This window comes from Mycena indigotica, assembly GCF_014461135.1.
Source record: "Mycena indigotica strain 171206Taipei chromosome Unknown Mind.scaff0022, whole genome shotgun sequence".
Taxonomy (NCBI): domain Eukaryota; kingdom Fungi; phylum Basidiomycota; class Agaricomycetes; order Agaricales; family Mycenaceae; genus Mycena; species Mycena indigotica.
In genome coordinates this window covers 3,471-25,418 of record NW_023503021.1, presented here as the reverse complement: position 1 = coordinate 25,418, position 21,948 = coordinate 3,471, and the positions used below count along the sequence as shown (strand labels likewise).

The following is a 21,948-nucleotide window of genomic DNA, read 5'->3' as shown; positions in this document are numbered from 1 at the left end:
AACTTCTGCTGTTCTGCCAGGCCAGGGCCGAGCATAGGGCCCTATTGTCCAAATTAGGAAATCTTTGATCAAGCATATATAAAGGAAGATGAGTTTTTTTAGACATACTATATGACTATTCAGATATTGTTGCTTCTATACACATATTTTAGTCAGACAGACAACCTAAATATAAGTGTCTATGGATATTAATGGTCTAAATGATGATTTGATGGGATCAGATGCGAATATAGGGCCCTATATATGACCCTTCAGAAACTAAAGAAGTCCTTAGGGCCTCTACTGTAGGGCCTATAGGGCCCTAACATCATAGGACCCTATAGTCCATAGCAGCAACACTGCATACCACTGATAATGTACAGTGCTTTGTGGGCTAAACAGGTGCGACCTCAATAAGGTGACAGAAGTGCCGCCAATGCCACACGGAGATATCCGCCTAAAGCAACAGCGTCTAAGCGGCCACCGGTGGCTCAACACATTCGATTTCACATCAGGGTTTTATACGTGTGATTGCAGAGCAAGATCAACCATATATCTGTTTCTATATCGAAGGTCGAGGGTTCTTCAAATACCTCAGAATGCCTTTTGGCTTGACAGGCTCCCTCAACATTTGCACAGCTCACTGCAGATGCGATGGGCGACTTGGTAGGAATACTGTTCGAGTTGGTGGTTGACGATGGCGGTATGGCAGGCGACGACTTTGAGCAAATGCTTCGGGACACCGTGACACTGTTAACACGCGTCCGCGAGAAGCATCTGTCGCTCTCTGCAGCAAAATCCGGGTTCTTCTTGTCAAGCGCAGTGTTTGCAGGCGGGAGAGTCAGCCAAAATGGGATTGCGCCAGACTTCAAGAAGTTGACAGCGGTAGTAAATTGGGAGCGTCCGCAAAACATCCAAAATTTATGTGCTTTCCTGGGGCTCACAGGCTATTTCCGCACGCTCATCAAGGGCTATGCAGCAATTGCGCAACCACTGACTGACTTGTGCAACCTGACGCAGAGCGCGTCTAGGAGGGCGGGGTGGTGGGAAGACAAGAGCACCAAGGGAGGCACTAATCGCTAGTACTGCGACGCGCAGAGCTAGAGGTATGCTCAACCAAGACAGTATCCATCCCCAGATTCCCCACCATCCACAAATCTCGATCTCGCGACTGTCCATACAATGAAGTCTTTGTCCTCGCGAAAGTTTGTCCCGGGAAAGGCTTCGACGAGTCCACCAAGGGAGGCACTAATTGCTAGTGCTGTATTCACTTCGGGCAGCCTGAGCGCGAGATTGGGTTGAGAGAGGCACAGGATGGGAACTGGAAGAGTATTATCGTCGTGACGAGGCCATGCACGCGCAAAGAAAGAAGGAACCAGCGGAAAATTAGGGAATGTGTCGCGTAGATGTGGGTGCTCTTATTGGTACTAGAACGGCTTGCAGTGCAGACAAAACAAAGAGGCGGAGTTTCGTGTCGCTAGATTGGAAGCTGAATACCGGTGAAAAATAGAATAGCGGAGAACGAGACGATAATCAATATGATTGTAGATGGTAGTGAAACCAGAGGCAACTTGAGGCAAGTCAGCACGACCGGAGGGTTTTTGAAGCACTGACCCTCTATGTAGACTGTTTCTTCTGCTCCACCCCTTCTATCCTTCCTACAATGCTCCCATATTCTCACATTCTGCCAGGAACCGAAGTCCCGCGCATCCGACGGCCGAGAGGCTAGAGCAAAATGAGTGAGGCAGGATAATCATATGACCGCCGAGCGAGAGGGCTTACTGCCGAAACAGTCGGAAAAGCCGCTCAGACTCTTGTGGCCGGAGCACCACAGCGCCTCCCAAGTGCCGTCGCACGGGTACCAGCATCCCTTCACCATCGATTCCGAGCGGGAGGGTAATTCAACGAGTTGGTGTGAGGTTTGTGGTTGAGTATGGGGAGGGAGGCAGCCATCCATGGCCAGAGGAGACAAGACGGGTGGAGGTTGAAGAGAGGAGCTATGAAGGCAGTTAGTCGGACCAAAGCAATCGCGAGCTGAATGACGCACCTTCTTGGTTTCCTTCTTTGCATGCTGTTCTGTGTACCCGGGCCTGACGCAAGCAGAGCCTCCATCCATCCGCATATGCCTTAGGATAGCCCTCCGCCTGGGTTACCAGTGGCAAAACGACGCAATCGGGAGTAGTCAACCCGGTCAAGGCGCTTGCTGCCGATCGACAAGACCATCCTCGGAGAATGAGGGAGGACATGTCATATTAAAGACAAATATCTGCAGAGGCCAGTGAGCACAGCGCACCTCGACCGACACCAGTTTCGCTTTTTCAAAGCCTTCACTTTACCCGCTCCGTCCGATGTCTTTCCAGCGTCGACTAGCTCGAGCACTCGTTTGCTGTGGCACATTCTCGAAGATTGAGGGTCTTAACCCACGGGGTGATTGCTTGGAATTCCCAGTGGATGGTGGAAAGAGGTGATGTGTGACACTTGTGCCCTCAACTTCGACAGTAACAATACCAACGACTGTCTCACAATCTCTCCAAGGACTAGAGTACTGTATACTTGCACTTGCAAGCTGCATAAAGCCTCATCTGTCCCAGATCTGCAAATCGAATGCTCGACACACGCTATCAGGACATCGCCGATGCGACTGCGTTTTTGCGTCGACTGTGCCACCTGACACCCGACTTCCTTGACGGTCCTACCAAGTCTAGGCTCAGAGAAGAGGCAGAACAACTTAAAAAGCTCATTGATGAGCTGAAGACAAAGCTACAAGCCCTCGAAGACCGTCTCGATGAGGTCCAGTACGACTTATCCAGCCTCGTTTACCCCGTCAACACTCTCCCTGCCGAGACCCTATGCCAAATCTTTGCGGCAGCCCTGTCCACTGGTATTTCACCTCGGAGCCGGCGTCGCGTCACAATGATCAACCGCCCACGCTTGCGGATTACCGCCGTTTGTCGGTATTGGCGCAGCATCGCAATCGCAGACCCGCACTTGTGGACACAGACATACTACTTGATCAATAGCAACAACCCTCAGCGCGACTTGCTATTCGAGAACTTCCTGCCACGCACGCACAGCCTCCCCATCAAATTCACCCTGATAGCTCGCGCGGGATCGCAATCACTTCCCCATTTCGTGTTTGACTCTGTTGCACAGTGGAAGGAAGTGTGCCTGATAAACGTGTACTGGCCACGAAATTGGGCGCCTAATACGGCAACCAATCAAGGAATTGATTGTCCTCAGCTTACAAAACTTACCTTCGACGCAACAAAGGACAGAGCGAGTACGCCCCAGGATTTGTTGATGAATGCTCCCTGTCTCCGCGAGCTTTCTACCTGCACTATAACCGACTTATTCTCTCGCCTCTCGTTTCCTCCACAGCGACTGAAGAAATTGACTCTTCTTCAACCCGTAAATTATAAGGAGCTTATCCTTCTGCTCGCACAACTCGTGGGCTTGGAAGAGCTCTCTATCACCATGTCGTCCCCCCATGGCTGGGAAGATCGGGATTTAAGATGGGGCTTGCGGCCACTGGCACCTGTACGATTGCCCTGTCTGTCAACATTGTTGGTGGCCGAGGGCCACATCCTGAAATTTCTCGATTTGCCGGTCCTCACGACGCTGCATCTCTTGCAGTGCTATACAGAAGATGTAAACCTTTTGGGAGCCTGTATCCTCCGATCTTCAGCAAACATAACCTCTCTGTTCTTGGCACCAATCAACTCTATTGCTTACATCACTGCCCTGTCTTCCCTGCTCAGCTCACTCAAACACCTGGCTTTAACCCTACTCGACATGAACCCTGACGAGGCATTACAATGTTCCGCGAACTTCGCACGCCTCGATTACCTTCCCAACCTCGAGTCGATCTCCTTCATTGACAATAGACCCGAAGTAGCATTTCTGTGCGGCAGCATTCGGCCTTTCCTCGAGGGGATTGCTATGAGAGCTGCAAATGCGCTGCTCAGCGGCGCTCCACACAGGATGAAACTTACTCGGCTCGTTCTCGACTCTCGCGCGCCGGGGGTGATTCCGGCTGAGGATATGCGCGATCTGGCATACCTGCAAAGAAGGTTACGGTCACTGCGTGCGAAGCAGGACAAGAAGACTGAGACTAGGCACATTTAACCAAGTAGATACAAAGCCGAATGATATCAGTTAGCCATAGCTATGTAGATCCAATGGGAGAACTTGTGTCGCCTAGACATCTAAGATAGATGTAGGTACAGAAATGCGGAATCGGGAACGGCAAAAGGTATGTAGCGCAGGCGAGAATGCACGCACATCTATTTGTTCTGAGGTGATTGTACACCTCTTGCAGCTATATATAGAATGACATTTCTAGAATATTCAGTACTAACAAATAAGCTAACTCACCGAATTTACCCTCCTTCGTTCATTTACAGCCAAATGCAGCCTTCCAATAAATTAGATGTGTTCCGCTCCTGAAGAGTCGCTTACACCTCTCTGCCATCCACAGAGCTACATAATATACCGCCCGCAGTGGTTTGGACGGCATCCCGGTAGCGCGGGTCAAGCATTCAATTTGCGGTTCTGGGAAGCCTGAGGCTGTATGGAGACTGTGGGAGCGAATGGCCAATAACTTTGGTAAAGGGGTGGTGATATCAAGTCGATACTGTGGCTGTCGGAGTTTGGGACAACGAGGAAGGATGGTCACGCGTTTACGCGTTTCCACTCCTGCCTCTTTCCACCATCCACGCCAATTCCACGCAAGCTTCCCGTTGGGCACACCCTCCATATCCGCCCATACATTGCGGCAAACGACTGTTCGAGCTGGCGGATGATTGAGGGACGACACGATGGGACGGTAGTGAGGTCTTGGGAAGCGGAAGAGGAAGTTTGGAGGTGCGCCTTTTCCTACTGCATTTCCGCCCTCTTTTCACTGTCTGATGCAGATACTCGTTTCGACTGCTACACCCCCCGCACTCGTTTTTCGATACAGCAACTCTCGTGTCGTGTCTTGCCGTGGGCCAACTATGGTCACCGTTTATGCCAGCAGTAGTGCGCGCTACCCAAGCGGAGCTATGCGAATGTAGAGGAGTGGGGAGGACAAGCTCGATGGAGCTGGGAGGAAGAGCAATCGTGTCGGGGCCGGTCTCCTTGACACCCGGGCCAGCTGCTGTGACCAGCAACAACAACTCAGACGAAGTATAGCTTCGACGAGTCCGCCGTCATTCAGAGTAGACGGACAATACTTGCTCTTCGCTGCTACAAGCGGGATAGCGACAATAACCGCCTGGGTATGCCCGCTAGCTTGCCATCCTCTCTAGCTAAGCTGACACCTTTGCAGCCCACTCCCGAAGATGGCTTGTTGCAAATCGCAGGCGGCAGGGCCCTGCGGGAGAGCTAGCATACTCGAAGTCGGCAAGAGAGGTATGTAGCAGCAACCAGTTGCTTGCAAGCACTTCTAACGTTTCCAACGCCAGACTTGACGCACAAACAACACTTCCGTACCCTCTGCGACCGGCAATGCCTTTGTTACACTCGCGCCTCGAGTTGAAGAGTGCGTTGCTCCACCCCGTTCAAGTGCACTAACTTAATGCCGGGCTTTTAGATTGGGTCGTCGCGGACATGGAAGGCTGAAAGCATGAATTCTTCTTCAGCGCTAAACCCAATGCCCATGACAACAACCGACACACACCTCATCTCGTCTGCATCCTTGTAAAGCATTCGCTCTTCCCCGTTGACCTCGAGGTCGAAGACTGCCCGGCCATGTTGTCTCAAGTTTCGACTCCACCCACCGAAAGGCCAAACGACCATGGAACTCATTAATCACCGATTCTACTTCCTCATATTCACCTCTTCCCTCTCCACCTCCACGGTCACCCTCTCCCGCCTCCATCTCCCTTGCCCACGGTCGCCCCTCCACAATCCGCGTTTGCTTTCGGTCATCCTTCCCAAACGGCCAGATCACGTGACACGCCGGCCTCCGCCGCCGGAAGGCCGTCGATTTGGTCTCAACGACCTCGAGCTGCTACCCGTCGACCTTGCTATGCCTAATCTTCTGGTTAGGCTATTCCAGGCCCGTTGTTTCTGTCTCTGTCCTTGTCGTGCTCCATCGCCCGGTCCAAGCATCTTCGCTTACGAAGATGGAAACGACCGCTAGCCTTGCGATATATCGCGTTGAAGCAGTGGGCACCGGCACAGAACATCTCGGGAGTGTCGCAAAGACAGAACAAGATTTGGTTCTGGAGCACGCGAAGGAGAGACGAGAGAAATCTGATATAGGTTGGGTTTTGCTCGACAAGGATTCCGAAGCTGACAACAAATGGGCAGAGACGTTACAAACATGTATCACACCGTCAATACATCCATTGTGTCTCTTCATGAAAGACAGCCAATGCCCATTTCAGAGCGGAATCTAATCCCCCCTCATCCTCATACCCTTCCTCCGTCTTCAAAGCCAGGCGTGCGTGCGCAAATGTCGTTTTTTGCTGCCTATCTTCGCCTAGTCACTCTTTAAGTCGATAAATTTTGCTTTGAAGTACTGGCATGCAGTCAGTACATGGCTTTCCGTCGTTCTACGTCCTCCCCCCTTTTCTATATCATCTCAGAACCGCCCTCTGTTAATCTATTGACTACCTCCCTTACTTCTGTCATCGAAAACATCGTTTCAAGAAGAAGACAATACTGTAGTATTTTACTCAGTTCGTATGTCACGCGTCACACAGGCTATAAAATTCGAAATTTTTCCGCATGTCACACCATTTTGCTCAAATTCCTGTCCCAAAAAGGTAATTTATGACATTTCCGGGCGCCTCCGGCGCCAAGAACTTCCTAATTGGGAAATAATTCGAATTCCAATTTTCGTATCAGATGTCACACCATTTTTGGCATTCGAATTGAGTAAAATACTACAGTATTGCTCGGTGAAATCTTGAAGCTCAATTGACCCTTTACTTATTTGCGAATTTGTGCAGTGCGGGTCTGCGATTGCGATGCTGCGCCAATACCGACAAACGGCGGTAATCCGCAAGCGTGGGCGGTTGATCATTGTGACGCGACGCCGGCTCCGAGGTGAAATACCAGTGGACAGGGCTGCCGCAAAGATTTGGCATAGGGTCTCGGCAGGGAGAGTGTTGACGGGGTAAACGAGGCCAGTGTTGTAGATAAGACCCTTAATAAGACTGCTTGTCCATGATAAGCCCTTAATTATATGTTAAGCCTTATTAAGGGTAGTCAAAATAATTCCTTGGCGGCAATAGTGTCCGCTAGCGCTAAGTTCTGAGTGAGTCAAAGCAACTGTGTATTGCAGAGGACACACCCTGAGCAAACCATACCTCTTGCTCAATCCGGGAGACACGCGGAATGTGAGCCATATCTTCTTCGTCATCGGAATCCACGACGACCGGCGCGGTCGTGGGCATACGTGTCTGAATGCAGCGATAGTGGGTTGCACGGTGATGAGCACCATTGATCTTCTCCGTGCTTCGACCCCAGATCGGACCGATCTTCGGAGGCATTGAGCCGTAGAAGGAAGCAAAAAAAAAAGATGTGATGTGACGCCGTGACATATCAGGTGACCGACCATATTAAGACTCTTATCGAGACCTCGGACTATGATAAGTACTTATCATTATCTTATGATAAGGCCTTAATAATGATAAGGATTCAACCCTTATCTACAACACTGCGCATAATAACCCTACAATTTGTTTCTTAAGTCACGGTATGTCTATCAAGCTTTATATATTCTTTATGTTTCCTGACTATCCCAAGTATTTCGTCAACTATGTTTGCCCAGCGTGGACGGTCGGGTCCAAGCTCAGGTATCGTTGAAGCCACGTTATGGCAATCGCTTCGTTCCTCGCGACTATATCCAGCAGGTCTCGACCTCCTTCACCCTTGGGCGCGTAAACAGTCTCTCGGTTTATCGTGACGTGGGTTTTGTTTTCCCAGAGAAAGTGTCTGACTCTCTTCTCCAGTTTGTTCTCGATATGTTTTGGCATTCCTTGTACGGTCGCAAGGTATTGGGTCATGCCCCCGATTACCATCTGGACAATCAACCGTCGTCCTTCCATCGTCGGGTTGCCTCGCTCCCACAACTCGAGCGCCTTGTCAATTTTCTCGAGCACGCGCGACCAGGTGTCAACCTGTTTGACGCCGTTTCCGACCCATGCCCCCAGAGTCCGGATGGTTCACCTTCCGCTGCCACTTTGATCCCTCCGGGGATCTGTGAGCCGTCTATGCCATTTACCGTTCGGCTTTCGATCACCGCATCTCGGTGTGTTTTGGACCCGATTGGTATAACCTCTGTTTTGGTAACGTTGAATTTGAGACTTCGCATATGGGCGTGGCCAAACGGCGTGGGCCTGCGCCAACGGGCGTGCACGCCCGTGATGGCGTGGGCGTGGCGGGGCGGGCGTGGGACACTGTGCGGAGGCTATCTCCTGCTCTACGCTGCGTGAAGTGACGGCTCTATGACCGTCATGTAGCGCTCGCTTATCCGCAACACCGTCTCGGCCCCCACCAGAACGCATCAACATGTGTTGATCGCCGTCAACCACGGTGCCAAGCAGGTACAGAGCACCCAGATACTTGGCAAACCACTCCCCCATCGACCACTTGGGCCGTGCACAGACTGTGCGCAGCTGCTTATGTCGCAAGGTGTTGGATTGTAGGCGAGGACACCGACTATCGCCAAGGGCTTCGGACCGGGCCGACCGAGGCGATTCGGAGGGCCGGAGGCGGACATTGGCTTGGCGTCTTCGCCTTCGCGTCCGCGTCGGGATCGGCGGGAGTGGTAGAGTTACAAGTGCTCCTCAATCTACTTGCCAGCGCTGGGCCGAGTCGGTGCCGCCAGTGAGCGCTGACCAAGGAGCGGCCAGCCGATGCGCGGGCGGCACCGTGCGCCTACCGTCGGTTGGCCTACGGATGGGAGTCATGGGACGGCTTGGCGGCCACCGAGGCACGTAGGAAAAGCAGACATATAACTCTGCCACCTTCGGACAACGCTCAGAAGGTTAGTCGTATGAAGCCCACGCCTGTTTGTCGGGCGTGCCAAGCAGGACAAACGGGCGTGCCAAGCCGACCGATGGGCGTGGCACGCCTGATGGACGGGCGTGGGCTTTGATCGCCCGCCAAAACCCACCGCCACGCCCATCCACGCCCGTTGGCGCAGGGCAGATATATTTCGCCGCCCTCCGCCGCCCACCGCCCGCGTCACTTAGCCCCATCGCCGCCCACCTCTGTCACGCTGCCGGGCGGCAGTCACACCAGTGGGTGGGCGGCGAGGTGGCGCGGCGCATGATCTGACGTAATCATGCAAGCCGCCCACCGTCGTGAGAGCATCTTCACTCAAGAACAACATCTCAACCAGATTATGCTGCCCAATGGTCTATGTCGAAGACCAGACATAAGACCAACGATTGGCGTCGCCGCCTATGGCGCCTGGCTCCCCACAGCGTTATCATCGCGGGCGCCGGCGCCATGAGGTGGGCGGCGAAATACTCAATTTTTGGATTCCGAGGTTATGGGTGTATTGGGTACTCATACCTGTACTGTATACAACACTGAAGACCCCGATGCGAACTTTGTAATCGTTTCGCCGTTATTCCCATTCTAAGTAATGATGAAATTTTGAGGGATTCTTAAGTTTTAACTTGAGGTGTATAACTTGTATAGAACTCCATAATTTGTGGTATTTGAGTGTCAGGTGGTAAGGTAAACTCATCTGCGGGCATTGCGATGACTATCCCTTCGTCGTTTCCGGGCACAATGTACAGTCAGTCTATTTACTGCGGCAGCCGCCGCTTACACAGTGGCGCACTGCCGCTCACCCAAAAGGCCGCTCGCCAAGGCATGCGTATACCAAGCAGCTCAACCAGCGCTCTACGATGTCCATGAGCGTGATAATGGGGATGTTTTTCTGTTTGTACACTGAGCTCAGCATAACAATGAGAGGAGAATGCGACACACCGTTGCAATTTCGGTTCAGATCGATGCGGCCGTGTAGCAACAGTGGATGGTCATCGGAACGCGAGGGTACCAGCCAAGCTGCTACTTTGACTTTGGCAGTAATCTGCAGCCCTCTGCATATCGCCGCTTGCGCTAGGAGGTGTGCTCAGCGAGTTGCCCATTGGTATGCCCACCATCCGCGGCCACCGATACTTGGTCAGCATGCTAAGCATAGTGCTGTTGCCAAAGGAGCGTGGCGTTCTTGTGAAGCAGACAGTGGCAATAGTGCTGCTGGCAAGCTGCGGATTAGCGCCCGCCCGCGTGGTCGATAGCAGTGTAATCGCGCGGTCTGCACGAAACTGTTTGCCAGCGCACATGAGGGGGGCCAATGAAAACTATGTTGTGTCTGTTTATACATGAGTCAGTTGAGTGCGCACCGCCGCTCACCTAGAAAGTATGCTTGCCGAGCCGCTCACCGAGCCGCTCACCGATGGCAAGCCGCCCACCCAGCCGCCCATCCCACGTTGAGCCGCCCACCCCACGCTATACTGCCGCTCACCATTCTGCCAAGCGATGGGCATATACTTATAGAAAGGATGCTGGTGTACATCGCCGCGCCAGCCACTGGCCCTCGAAAGACGGTGGGCTCCCTCATGACCAGCGGCTGAGCGGTTGCACGTGCAGCGGGAGGACGGTGCGGGAGCGGCGCCGCAGATGCTAACCGAGGGAGTTGGCCCGTGTTCGGGAACAACCGCCGCTGGTCGCGGGTGTCGAGCGACTCTGGAAGGCGGCCCGCCGGAATGTCCAGAAGAAGTCGGCGTTGCGTTCGGGAACAGCGGTGTGAAGTCGAGCCCGTTGTTTGTTTTCGCGGGCTCGTCCTGGACCCGCAAGTCGCGCGGTAGGAGCAGGTGAGCACGGTGGCCGGGCTCGGACCGCTCGGGCGGGGGACATGGTGGTGGAGCGAAGACAAGATGCGGTGATGAAGATGACTCACCATCTGTCAGCGTTAACGCCGGCGGCGAACGTTGATGGCGATGACGACGACGGTAAGAGCAACACAACATGCGTCAGGCTGGCGACCAAAGCGATGAATAGCCTCGCGATGACGAGGCAGTGAGGCCTAGGGCAGAGTGAGGTCGATGGCTGCCGCGTACTGGGGTAGCGGCACTGTTAATCGCCGCCCTCCTGCTTTCGCTGGGAGCCGCCCTCTGTCACACGAGAGCCGCTTCCACTTGTGCGAGAGCCGCCCACAGCCGCGGCAACACTGCCACCGGCCGCCCACCGCAAAAAGAGGGCGGCGAAAACCAGGCAAAAAAGCCGCCCACCGCCGCGTCCGAGCCGCCCACCCAAAAAGTCAAAGGGCGATGCTCGACAACAAAGCCACCGTTCGAACCGCTCAGTGGCGCGTTGGAAAGGGCTCGTCGGGGGCTATCGAACGCCCCAAGAATGTTGTTATTATGTCAAGTACTTACAAAGATATTGTCTACAGAACTTTCGTGGAGCCGCCCACCAGCCGCCTCCGAGCCGCCCACCCCAGAAGCGGCGAAATATTTTTGCCCGTTGGCGCAGGCCCACGCCCATCGGGCACGCCCAAAAGTGCACTCTCCGTTGAATTTCGCTCCCGCTGCATGGCACCACTCGTTCAGGATGTTCCAGAGTGCGCCCCAGTCATCGTCCTTATTCAGATAGACCATCGTGGGAAAGAGCCATTGAGCGGGGGGTATTGGGTGAAGGCAGCGGGTGGTGCATGCTCGATATGCCTTGGGCAGTCTGTGTGTGGAGAATAAACCGGGAATGGTTGGACAGACACGCTTGGCAGTCTTGGCCTTACTTGTTGTTGTCGATGGGAGCTCCAGATTTCGTGGCTTTTTCTGGCGTGTGGACTTGCGTGCACTTTGAGTTCAAGTCAGACCATAAACATGTGTAGTAATTCATGGGTCACCTTGCCTCAACCTTCTGGCGTTTGCGATGAGTCCCGTCTTCATCGGCGCGGCCGCGCGACGCTTGCTCCTATATGTTGCTCCTATGGGTAGATGCAGTGGCCGGGGCCCGGCGCGGGGGCCGGGGCCGGCGCGGGTGGTGCGGGTGCGGGTGCGGGTGCGGGCGCGGGTGCGGGTGCGGGTGCGGGTGCAGGTGCGGGCGCGGGTGCGGGTGCAGGTGCGGGCGCGGGTGCGGGTGCGGGCGCGGGTGCAGGTGCGGGTGCGGGTGCGGGCGCGGGTGCAGGTGCGGGCGCGGGCGCGGGCGTGGGTGCAGGTGCGGGCGCGGGTGCAGGTGCGGGTGCGGGTGCAGGTGCGGGTGCGGGTGCGGGCGCGGGCGCGGGCGTGGGTGCAGGTGCGGGCGTGGGTGCAGGTGCGGGCGCGGGTGCGGGCGCGGGTGCAGGTGCAGGTGCAGGTGGTGCAGGTGCAGGTGGTGCCTGCAGTATGCCTGGGGCCGGCGGTAGAGGTGTGATGGCCCCAAAACAGCACGGGGATCATCCAGTGGGGACGCGAGTTGATGTGTGTGTTTTGGTTTTCGCATTGGTTTTCAGCGTTGCTAGCGACCAAAAACGGCGACGGGTCGGTTCCTCGTGGGCCGCGCACCTGCGTAACGCGAAAAGTGCGTCGTTGACACCGAGCGTTCTCGCATATCTAGCTGTTCAGGTGTGCATTCCTTCGTTCCCGCAAATAATGTTAGTGATCACCCAGGCGTAGTATAACGCTGTCGCCGACCTCGCGAAGCAGGGTGGCGGCGATATCTATGGTGCCTCCAGTGGACTGGGCCTCCGGGTACCGCGTTTGACGCGGGTTCCCAGATCAACGCGATCCAGGCGCTGATCAGCTCGCTCGCTCTCGACGACACTGCTTCGACCCTGAGCTCAAGCTTGTTCTCGTTCCCGCTTGCACCCGTACCAACGGAAACAAGCCCTCGGGCCCGTCCATCAAGTTCTGGCGAAGCAAATTGGTGTCTCCGTCCTCTGTGTCTTTCGAATCCATGCCGCCAAGCAAGGTCTGGCTCTGGTCAGCATCGATCATGCACAAGTCGGGAACGGCACCAGGAAGGAAAGAACTTGAAGCGCCGAACAGAGGTTTAGCACGAGGAGGGGGGGATGAATAGCAGGGTATGCTAGACTATGACTCCGTAAGTGCTGGCCATTACTCTTGGCGGGAATGCTGACTCGTTCTTCCAAGCTTACCAAACCGGCGCGCTCCTCCCATTCCAGTAATCTTGACAACACGGCGTGAAGGACATTCAGCGCGCGAGAATGAAGGAGCCAGACATCCTTACCTGGACGGCGAACCCTGCAAAGAAGACTCGTCATCGCGAATGGTGTCGGTGGGGGAAATGGAGGGCACGGCAGTCGTGAAGAGCGAGGACGATTCAAGTCTGGCGATGAAGCGGAAGGTAGCCTTGCGAACGAGGGCGAGAATACGCGGGAGCAAGGTGTGTCGGGAGTGGTAAGTATGCTCTTTTCCCTTTATTGTCGTGTTTGCTAACGTTTTCAGTGAACACCACCAACATGCACCGGGCTTTCGAAGACAACGACCCCGTTTGACGCGGCTGAATAGCGAATCGCTGGCCCTCTTGGTGCGTAGGACTCGCGACAACCACTCAAAGCGAGGCTGCCTAGGAGCCCAAGGCGGAAAGACTTTATCTGCGGCGGAAGCTAATTGAATCGGTGCGTCTGGTCGTCCTTATTGCACCGAATCGTCGACTCATTCTTCTTTTCAAGCAGGCAGGGAAGCGCCAGAGCCGCTGGTTAGCAGCGTCGACACGCAGACTCTTGCCAAGTGCTATACTCCTTCCACAACAGCCTCCCGCTCCTCCACGTCCGCGCAGGCACCAGCCCCCGCTACTCCCGCCATTTGCGAGGGCAGAACCCGCTTCGACGACACCTTTTTCGGTGCCTTCTCGCAAGTCACATGCGACACCGTCATGCTGTCCACATCCGACTTTGAATCTCTCCTCGTGCATTACCTACGCCTATATCGACTGGATATCGTGGTGCATTACACACCACCTGTGCCATGCAATTCTTTCCGGGCGCCACGATGGTCCAGAAGGGCTTCGTTGACGCCGTTTTTGACAACGGCCACACTTGGACCGGAATTGGATGTACATCCGTACTGCAAGCTACGACCACTCGAAATTACGTATCTACGCATGCCCGTGCATGTACCCTCAGGATTGGGAAGGTTTTCGAATTCGCTTTGGCACCGCGTTCAACCTCTGCGGGTGGTTTTGGCCCCATCCATTCCATAATGATTTTCGCTACTTCTCGGTCTATGCCCGTCGACACCTTACCGACTCCCCTACTATAGCTTCCGTATGCTCTTGATGTTTCTACTGCTCTTACAATCTCGATCCCCCCACTTTCGCTCTCGCCGTCATTACCTTCACTATGCATACATCGGACTCCGCCTTATTACCTTCACATATCTTGAATCGGTCCCGGCGCTCGAGGCAACTTGTCCGCGGACCACAATGGAGAAGAACAACGGAGGACTGGTGTTTATACTGATGCCTGCGAACGTCTTCGTGGTCGAAGCTCGACTGCCATTCCAGACGAACTTGAAGCACTGGCCAGTCTGAACGGTCTGTGCGATCTCCATAGTTGCCTGTCGATTGTTTCAAGTCCTCGGCCGTCGGAAGGGTGCTTCTTGCCTTTGTTGGACTCATTGCAACTGACCGTGACCTTGATGAGCAACTTTGGTATTCTAGATCTGGCAACACCTCCTCGTCTACAACCAGCATGCTGGTATTCTTGCCCTTCATCCTGTTGTAAAGCATCCGCAAGAGCTTCTGCGTTGTCGGCTCCGGGCAGTTCCCGACCAACTACAACCGCCGAGACGCTGCGCTGCTCGACTAGGACAGGCAACAAGAAGCTGTTTTTGTTCGGCAAGTGAGAGAAGAGTCAGCGCCAGAAAGAGGCGAGTGCTATGATTTCATTTGAAGTACTTTCGAAGACAATAAATAAGCATGAATACACCACAGTACTGACAGGGCAAATAAGCAGATAATCACTCCCAATCTTCCTCGTAGGAAGAAACAACATTCGTGGGGGGCGATCGCACCAGTGGCGGGCCGAATATAACGTCCTGCAGCCTGCCCATTTGTTGTCAGCTCGCATCTCGCAGCAAGAAGCCGATTACATACTGGAGTTCCCTGACTTTCCTTTGCGCGCTCCACAACGACATTCTCCTCTCTGTTTGCGACGACCACGACAGCTTCTGCGCCCGCCGACTACGCTTGAGCGCCGTTCACCACCACTCTTGGCGGCTTTGCTTTCCGATGTCGATAGCGAAGTCGGCTGGTTTTGGAAGAGGGGGACGAAAAGGCAAACGAGGGCGGGGGAACCTGGATGAAAGGAAGACACGAGCGGACAAGATATGCTTGATAGGGCTTGTAAGCCCGATATCTTGGGGAAGGCGGTAGAGACGACTTTCGAGTGGGAGATAGGGCTATTTGGGTGGGAGGAGGGCGTTGTTTGGGTCAGGAAGCGCTCGAAAACGACATTGAAGGTGACTGAGGCGGCGAAAACCCTGTTCACGAAGGACGGATGGGTGTGTGTGGGGCTCGTCAGGAGTGTGAGCGTAGATGCATAGCCAGGCTGCACGCTTTTGTGCGCGGGGCGCTAAGAAGAGGGAGTATAATCGAGTCCTGAAGTCGCAATGAGCAATCGGCAAAGGGAGGAAAGCTCGGTCAACGACTGGTGTCTGCAGATTGCCATCCACATGCATCCTCCATCCTTGAAGTTTCCTCTCCGCGAACGACCATCCTCAGTAGTAGATCCTTCGTATCCGTCGTTGGCGCGTTTTGGACCAGAGAGGGTTGCCTGTGTGCGGGGGTGCGGCGGCTGTAGTGCTGAAGCTTTCAGCTCTGCGATACTAGTCACTTCAAGGAGAAAGCTACATGAAAAGTTAGTAGAGCGGGTGCAGGAGGAACGGAGCAGACGCGCCAGCATCTGCGGGAGGATACAGTTGCTAAAGACGAGAGAACGATGCTGGGGGACAAGACGGCAATAACGGGATGGTGGTACGGAAGAGAGGAAAAGTGTGATCGATCACACTTTTTCCTCTATCAGATCACATTTTACAAGCACCGGATTAGGCAAAATATATCTGCTGAAACGGTCGCTGAAATTGTCGGGGAAAACCGGAAGCAACCCGATTGGAGCGGCTGAGCGGGCCGAATGCGCCGTTCCAATCGGGTCCCTTCCGGCTTTCCCCGACTGTTTCAGCGACCGTTTCAGCTCGGTTTCAACAAGGTGATATATTTTGCCTAATTCGGTGTGCTTGCTAAGCCTTGCTTTACTCGCTCATCTTCGGTTATCTTCATCGATGCACCGCTGCCTGGAGACCCCCGAAATTGCGCTACAGGTAGTGGCTGAACAACAGCTGTTCAAGCTCCGCTGGGAAGCGGTTGCGGATATTGTGGAGCAGAGTGGAGACACGAGCGAGGCGAAAGGGGATTGGTAATTGAATGCGAGCCATAGCTATCAGTACCTGAATACTAGGAAATCTCTGACAAATATTAGTTCCAAGGGTTCCCTAATACTCATTCCCCGTGCCCAACCCGAAGAAGAGGTCGCGTACTACGAGCATGCATTATGGATATCAAAGAAAGTGAGTCGGATTTATGTAACTAGGGCTGCGTCGGGCAAGATGGCCAAATATTGACTCCACAGACTCTCTCGCTTGAGGAGAACGTGAATACTTATTCACGAGCTGGATGAAACCCATGAACGCAAAGAGACTGCCAGTGTTATATCAGCACAAGTTTATTCAAAAGATCTAAGTGGTCGCTTGTAATTTCTCGGGGAGCGTTGTCGTTAGAGACAGTCCAGCCGCTTGATTGTGCTGCCGAGCCCAGAATTCTACATCCGCGAACGTAGAGTAGTGTAATCGTATACAAAAGTAAAAGCAAGAATGTAGGAGTGAACGACATGAATAACAAAAGGCAGTAAAAGCAGCAAAGGAAGCGGCTGACTTGACTCCCATGAGTTGCAGTAGCGCCAGCGGCTCCAAATTTCCTCGGAAGACGCTGCCTCCTACCGCAATAACTCATCCCGCGTCTGCCGCTCGAAAGGAAGAAACGATCCAGTCGACGATAATGTCTTCGCCAATCTTGCGCAAACATGTCTCCAACATGTAGGACGAGGTACACATATTTCGGGTATATCCATCGTCCTCAGCAAATGCTACACCGGCTCCTCGTCGATGTATGACGGCGATACGCGTTATCGGCACGGAGGGAGTGGTGAAGAAGGATGGAGGGCGGGGGGAAAGCACAGAGGACAGAGGGGGTGTGTATGGAGAGGGTGGACAGAGGGTGTGTCTGGAAAGCGATGGAGAAGGCATAGACGAGTATTTGTATTGCTTTTGGCTGTCGAAAGAGGAAGGAGTCGAGAGAGAAAGGGAGGGAAGTGGGTGTAGCCTGTGTCTGTGGCCTTGCCGCAGGACAAACAGGTGTAAAACTACCAACGATAGTCTTACCAGCTGACCAGCGACACGATGAAAAGACACGCACGATTAGACCTGATGACCACAGCTGTTTGAGGCCCTATTTTCTCGTAGGGAGTTTACGACCGCCACGATATTGGGTCTGTAAAAGAGACAAGTTTGAGGCCGGCTTCTTCACCATCCAGCTCAATTCTTCCGTTCCTCCGCCTCCGCGATTCCTCGTGCATCGTCTGTGAACGTCAAAGACTGTGAGACGGCGGCTGCATATTCTCGTTAGTCGAATTCGCTGGCGGAAAGCTTGAAACGGACCTGACAGCGGCTTTTGCTCCTTCTCCAACCGGAGAATGGATACTGGGACGGGTGGGAGTCCGACTTGAAGCGCGAGGAGGGAGTAAGAGGAATAGGGCAAAAACGGAGCTAAAAGACTGCGTCAAACACAAGAAATGGGCGGTAGCTCGAGATACGCACTCGAGACCTCGATCTGATTCGTTTACAACAGCAGCGCCCGTCGCGAATGGATTCAGAAGAGCTCGGGGACATCTTCTTGCTGGAGAGGCTGACCTCGCCCGCCAAACTCGAAGAACAAGCGGGGAGTGAAAAACACGGCTTTCGGGGTGGTGAGGGCGTGAGTTTGGAGTAGATATGCGGTGTTGGGCGTGAATGAGTGGGGGCTATCTAGAGAGGCGGCGTAAGTGACGACGAAAGGGGAGAAGATAGAGGATTTGGGCCACGCACCTAGGGCCAGCAGAAGAGCAGCTCCTCGTCGACTATGGTGTTTCCCTGCCCTCCAGAAGACCGGTACAGTGTGCGAGCTTGCGAGCAATCGAGTCAAGACGGCTGGTCCAGCGATCAGCACGAGTTTTGTAAGTGAAACTATTCACGCGCACCAAGTACATAAGCGCTGAATTTCTTCTCATGGGTCGCCTCAGACGTTGGCGTTCGTTGTGTCCGAGTTGAGCGAGATGGAATGGGAGAGGATGGCGAGACGCGGCATGGCGGAGAAGACGAAGAAGAGTGGTTGTCACGTCACAACGGATTCCTCTCTTTCCTCCCACTTTCGGGCCGAGCAAAACAACCAAACACGCTGCATACACAGACATACATGCTGCCTACACGAGTTGGCTACTCACAGACGCCTCTTCTCTCCTGCCCTCATCGATGGCGCTCGTCAGAGACTCCCCGATACCTGGACGGCCAACGGCGTCGAATCCACTTTCCGTGTCAGCTTCGACAAGGACTCCTCGCCCACTGGGACGACCGATGTCTGCGGCTGGGGCTGGCGATTCAAGTGGGACAGCTCGTATGGTCCCATTGCTGTCTACTTCGACCCGTACCTTGTCGCGAACGCGGAGTACGGACGCGTATCGTGCACTGCCAATGTCGTAGCAACAGGACTGTCGAAGTATGGCTTGGATTACTCTTTGCGGACGTTCTCCTTCAACCTCCCCTTGAGTCGCTTCATCTCCGAGTCCCCATCTACAGAGCCTCCTCAAAACACTCAGAATTCGGCGCTTATCGGCTCTTGAGGCTTACCATATCCTTTGAGGCTACCTTCGCGCTCACGCCTCCCCAGCCTGTCACCATCCAGACCCGCCTCCCGTTCTCTGACGAGCCCCTCCCAACACGCGTCCGCGCCGCTCTTGTCGACACGATCCATGGCGGCGAGCTCATCGATGTCAAGTTCTGGGCATATTCGCGCGCGCGGAACGGCTACGTCTGTGCTCCCCGTCCGCTCTACGGAAACCTCAGGCTCATGCGCGGGACTTCGAAACAGTTCGATGAAGGTACTTGTGCGCTCATCTTTTTTTTGTGCTGATAGAGTTGAATGTCCAGATCTTGACGACATGTTCAGCGGGTTTTCCGAATCTGGGCAGACGGATATCACGAATGATCAGGCTCCCGAGGACGCGTTTGATGGGTACGACTACATGTCCGACAGTGACCTCGAGGACGGCGAGGAATTCGATGGCGAAATGGAATCCGGTAAGCGAGCCGTCGTCCTCTCTCCCATTACTTAGACGAAACATGACTAGATGAGAAAGAGCCGCCCTTCGCCGGACCAAGCACACAGCGCTCGACACCGCCTGATGTTATCGCTCAACAAGAGCTTCAGGGGCGTCGATCATCAAGGGACATGCTTACAACACGTGAGTCGTCTTTTTATTGAGGGCCGTTGAATTGACACAGGCGCATAGTTGGAAAGCGTTGATATATTACCTCTACACAGGCAAGATACATTTCCGTAAGGTCGGCGGCAGACTTTCGCGTTTCGACTTGAGTTACCGGTACCCGAGGGAAGACGGGGCACCAGAATGCTCAGCGAAGTCAATGTACAAACTCGCGGACAAGGTGAGGCAGCTGTCAGTCTGATGATACCTGCTGAGAATCCACCAATAGCATGGCCTTGCGGAACTTAAACTGCTCGCGTTCGAGGCGATCCGTGCGCGGCTGTCCATCGACACCATCGTGCACGAACTATTCTCCAACTTCACTGCCCTGTACGCCTCTTTTCTTCTGCTGCAGCCGACTGACCGGCGCTGCAGGTTTGACGAAGTCAAAACAATGCAAGTCGCTTTTCTCCGCGCAAACTTGGATAAGCCCGCCGTGCGCGAGGCGATGGCAAGCAAGCTGCTGTTCTTCTGCGCGGAGCGCGGCTCGTCGGCGTCCGCGGCGGTGCTCCAGGACGTCATATTTGGTCCGCCAGCTCCTGCTAGAGCGCAATCACCCGCAAAGTTTGAGGAGAAAGAGTGGTATGACTAGCATTACTTATGCCAATTTCGCACGGGTAGTTCTTGAAAGTACTCGACATGCCCCGCTTCTCCCTTCAGGCTTCAGCCTGTCAGGTCCCCGAGTACTTGTTCGTGGAGAGAGTCGAGTTAGCGGGTAGTCGTTATCGAGCAGCGGAGGCGCGTATACGGGCGGTACATAGTCCATTGTGGCCGGCTCGGAGTCACCGTAGTAAGAGTAAGAGGACATCTGAGGGAAAAACGGTCAGCGCTCAGGCTGGCAATTTACAAACAGAAAGTTGACAGCAAACCAGGCTCGGACGCACCTGAATATCATATACCAGCTCTACCCTTCTCTCGTCGTAGCTTGCAGACCACTACGGTTGCGCTAGCGTCCCGCGACAGCAGGCTCGGCCTGCTAGACAGAAAGCAGAAACTAGTGGATTGCTGGCTTTGGCCTCAGGCCAAAAAGCCATGGCTTTCTGGCCCGGCTTTGGCTTGGCTCGGCCCGGGCTTGGCTTTGGCAAAATGGCTTTTCCCAATTAGGAAGTGGTCGGGAAATAGCCATATTTGCTGTACATTTGTGTCATATTTCTAAAGTAACCAATACTAGGACTGATCTGGTCAATTTTGGTAGTCAACAGGTGATTCCTTGGCACCAGAGGTCGCGTCAATTTCCTGGGAACTCTGGGTGATGACATCAAAGTCACAGTCACATTCATCCTCGACCTTCAAAAGGCACATTAAAGACATGGGAGTAAATAATTGGCCAGAGTGTGAGCTCTAGGATGTAGTCTTGATATCCTCAACCACCAATTCTATCCCAAATATGTACCTTCAATTCCGCGATCCATCAAATGCTGTGCAAAGCCATGGCCCAGGCCCCAAGCCAGTGGCTTTGGCTCGGCTTTGGCTTTTCCTGGCTTGGCCTTGGCTTGGGCCAAAGCCAAGGCCAGCAATTCACTAGCAGAAACGGAGGCGGCCCTGATGCTGGGCAGGACTGCAGCAACTCAGCGTTGACAACATAATGGAAGGGACTTTATAACCCACCGGGGCGTGAGTGTGCCTCATGCGCGCAGCCTACGAGGGCCCGGGAGGACCGGACTGCAAGCCAGAGTGGCGGAGGCCGACGGTCACGCGCCGCGCCACCCCGGAGTCCGGACCCGTAGTCCCTCTCGTCCAGACGGTCGTGCCGCACAGCAGTTTGTCCCGCGCTGGTAGCGGGCGCGGTCAAGGCGCCGCAGGCACATGGCGGGCGAGACGAAGAAGACGTTGATCGATCGATCGGCGTAAACGTGTGACAGCGCGTCCGATGATCGCTCCTTCTTCCTATAACATCTTTTTTCATTGTTTAATAGTGCAATGAGGTTTTTTGCTCTTTGTGAGCTTGTTGGGTGGTGTTTCTGACTGATTTTGAGGTGGTTGAGATGTGCTTTTGTCCAGAAGTGAAGGTTTGTGTTTTCAACTGTGAGCTTTGTTTTTCCTGGATTGAGGTTTGAGTGATGTGTCTTGAGGTTAGCAGATGGTGGTTTGTGGTTTGAGGTTGAGGTTGTCTGACAGGGATTGTCATCAGATGACAATACATCATGATCAGACCATGATTAGACCATGATTGACAATGATCTGTTCAATATATCATTGCTGATATTTATGCAGGAAGCTCACCTATTCTGAATGAGTTTAGACCTAGACTGAAAGAAGTAACTAAAATTAATTTAGTAAGTAATGTACAGATCTGTTGAGTATAACTCACAATTACTATTGAAGGCAACAATACTATAAAAGGGCATCTCTTTATTCATTGTTAAAAAAAGGATTCAGAAAGACCTTATGGATGGGACAGCCTTCTGAACAGCAAAAATGAAATTAGCCCAGTAATTAGACCCAGG

General features: G+C 53.8%; 2 protein-coding genes across 2 annotated transcripts; one reads left to right on the top strand and one right to left on the bottom strand.

Annotated features, from left to right (window-relative positions):
* Window positions 1-1,406: 1,406 nt before the first annotated feature.
* Window positions 1,407-2,091, bottom strand: MIND_01430700 (uncharacterized protein; the record flags this gene model as incomplete). Its single annotated transcript, XM_037370687.1, has 4 exons — window positions 1,407-1,549; window positions 1,594-1,704; window positions 1,762-1,976; window positions 2,027-2,091. 4 exons carry the CDS (start codon window positions 2,089-2,091, stop codon window positions 1,407-1,409), a joined length of 534 nt encoding a protein of 177 aa, XP_037212893.1.
* A 16,344-nt stretch (window positions 2,092-18,435) lies between these two features.
* On the top strand, window positions 18,436-19,542 carry MIND_01430600 (uncharacterized protein; the record flags this gene model as incomplete). The annotated part of the gene is made up of 6 exons (XM_037370686.1): window positions 18,436-18,450; window positions 18,506-18,684; window positions 18,726-19,117; window positions 19,167-19,316; window positions 19,367-19,480; window positions 19,529-19,542. The coding sequence occupies 6 exons, from the start codon at window positions 18,436-18,438 to the stop codon at window positions 19,540-19,542; spliced, it is 864 nt and encodes a 287-aa protein (XP_037212892.1).
* Window positions 19,543-21,948: the final 2,406 nt, after the last annotated feature.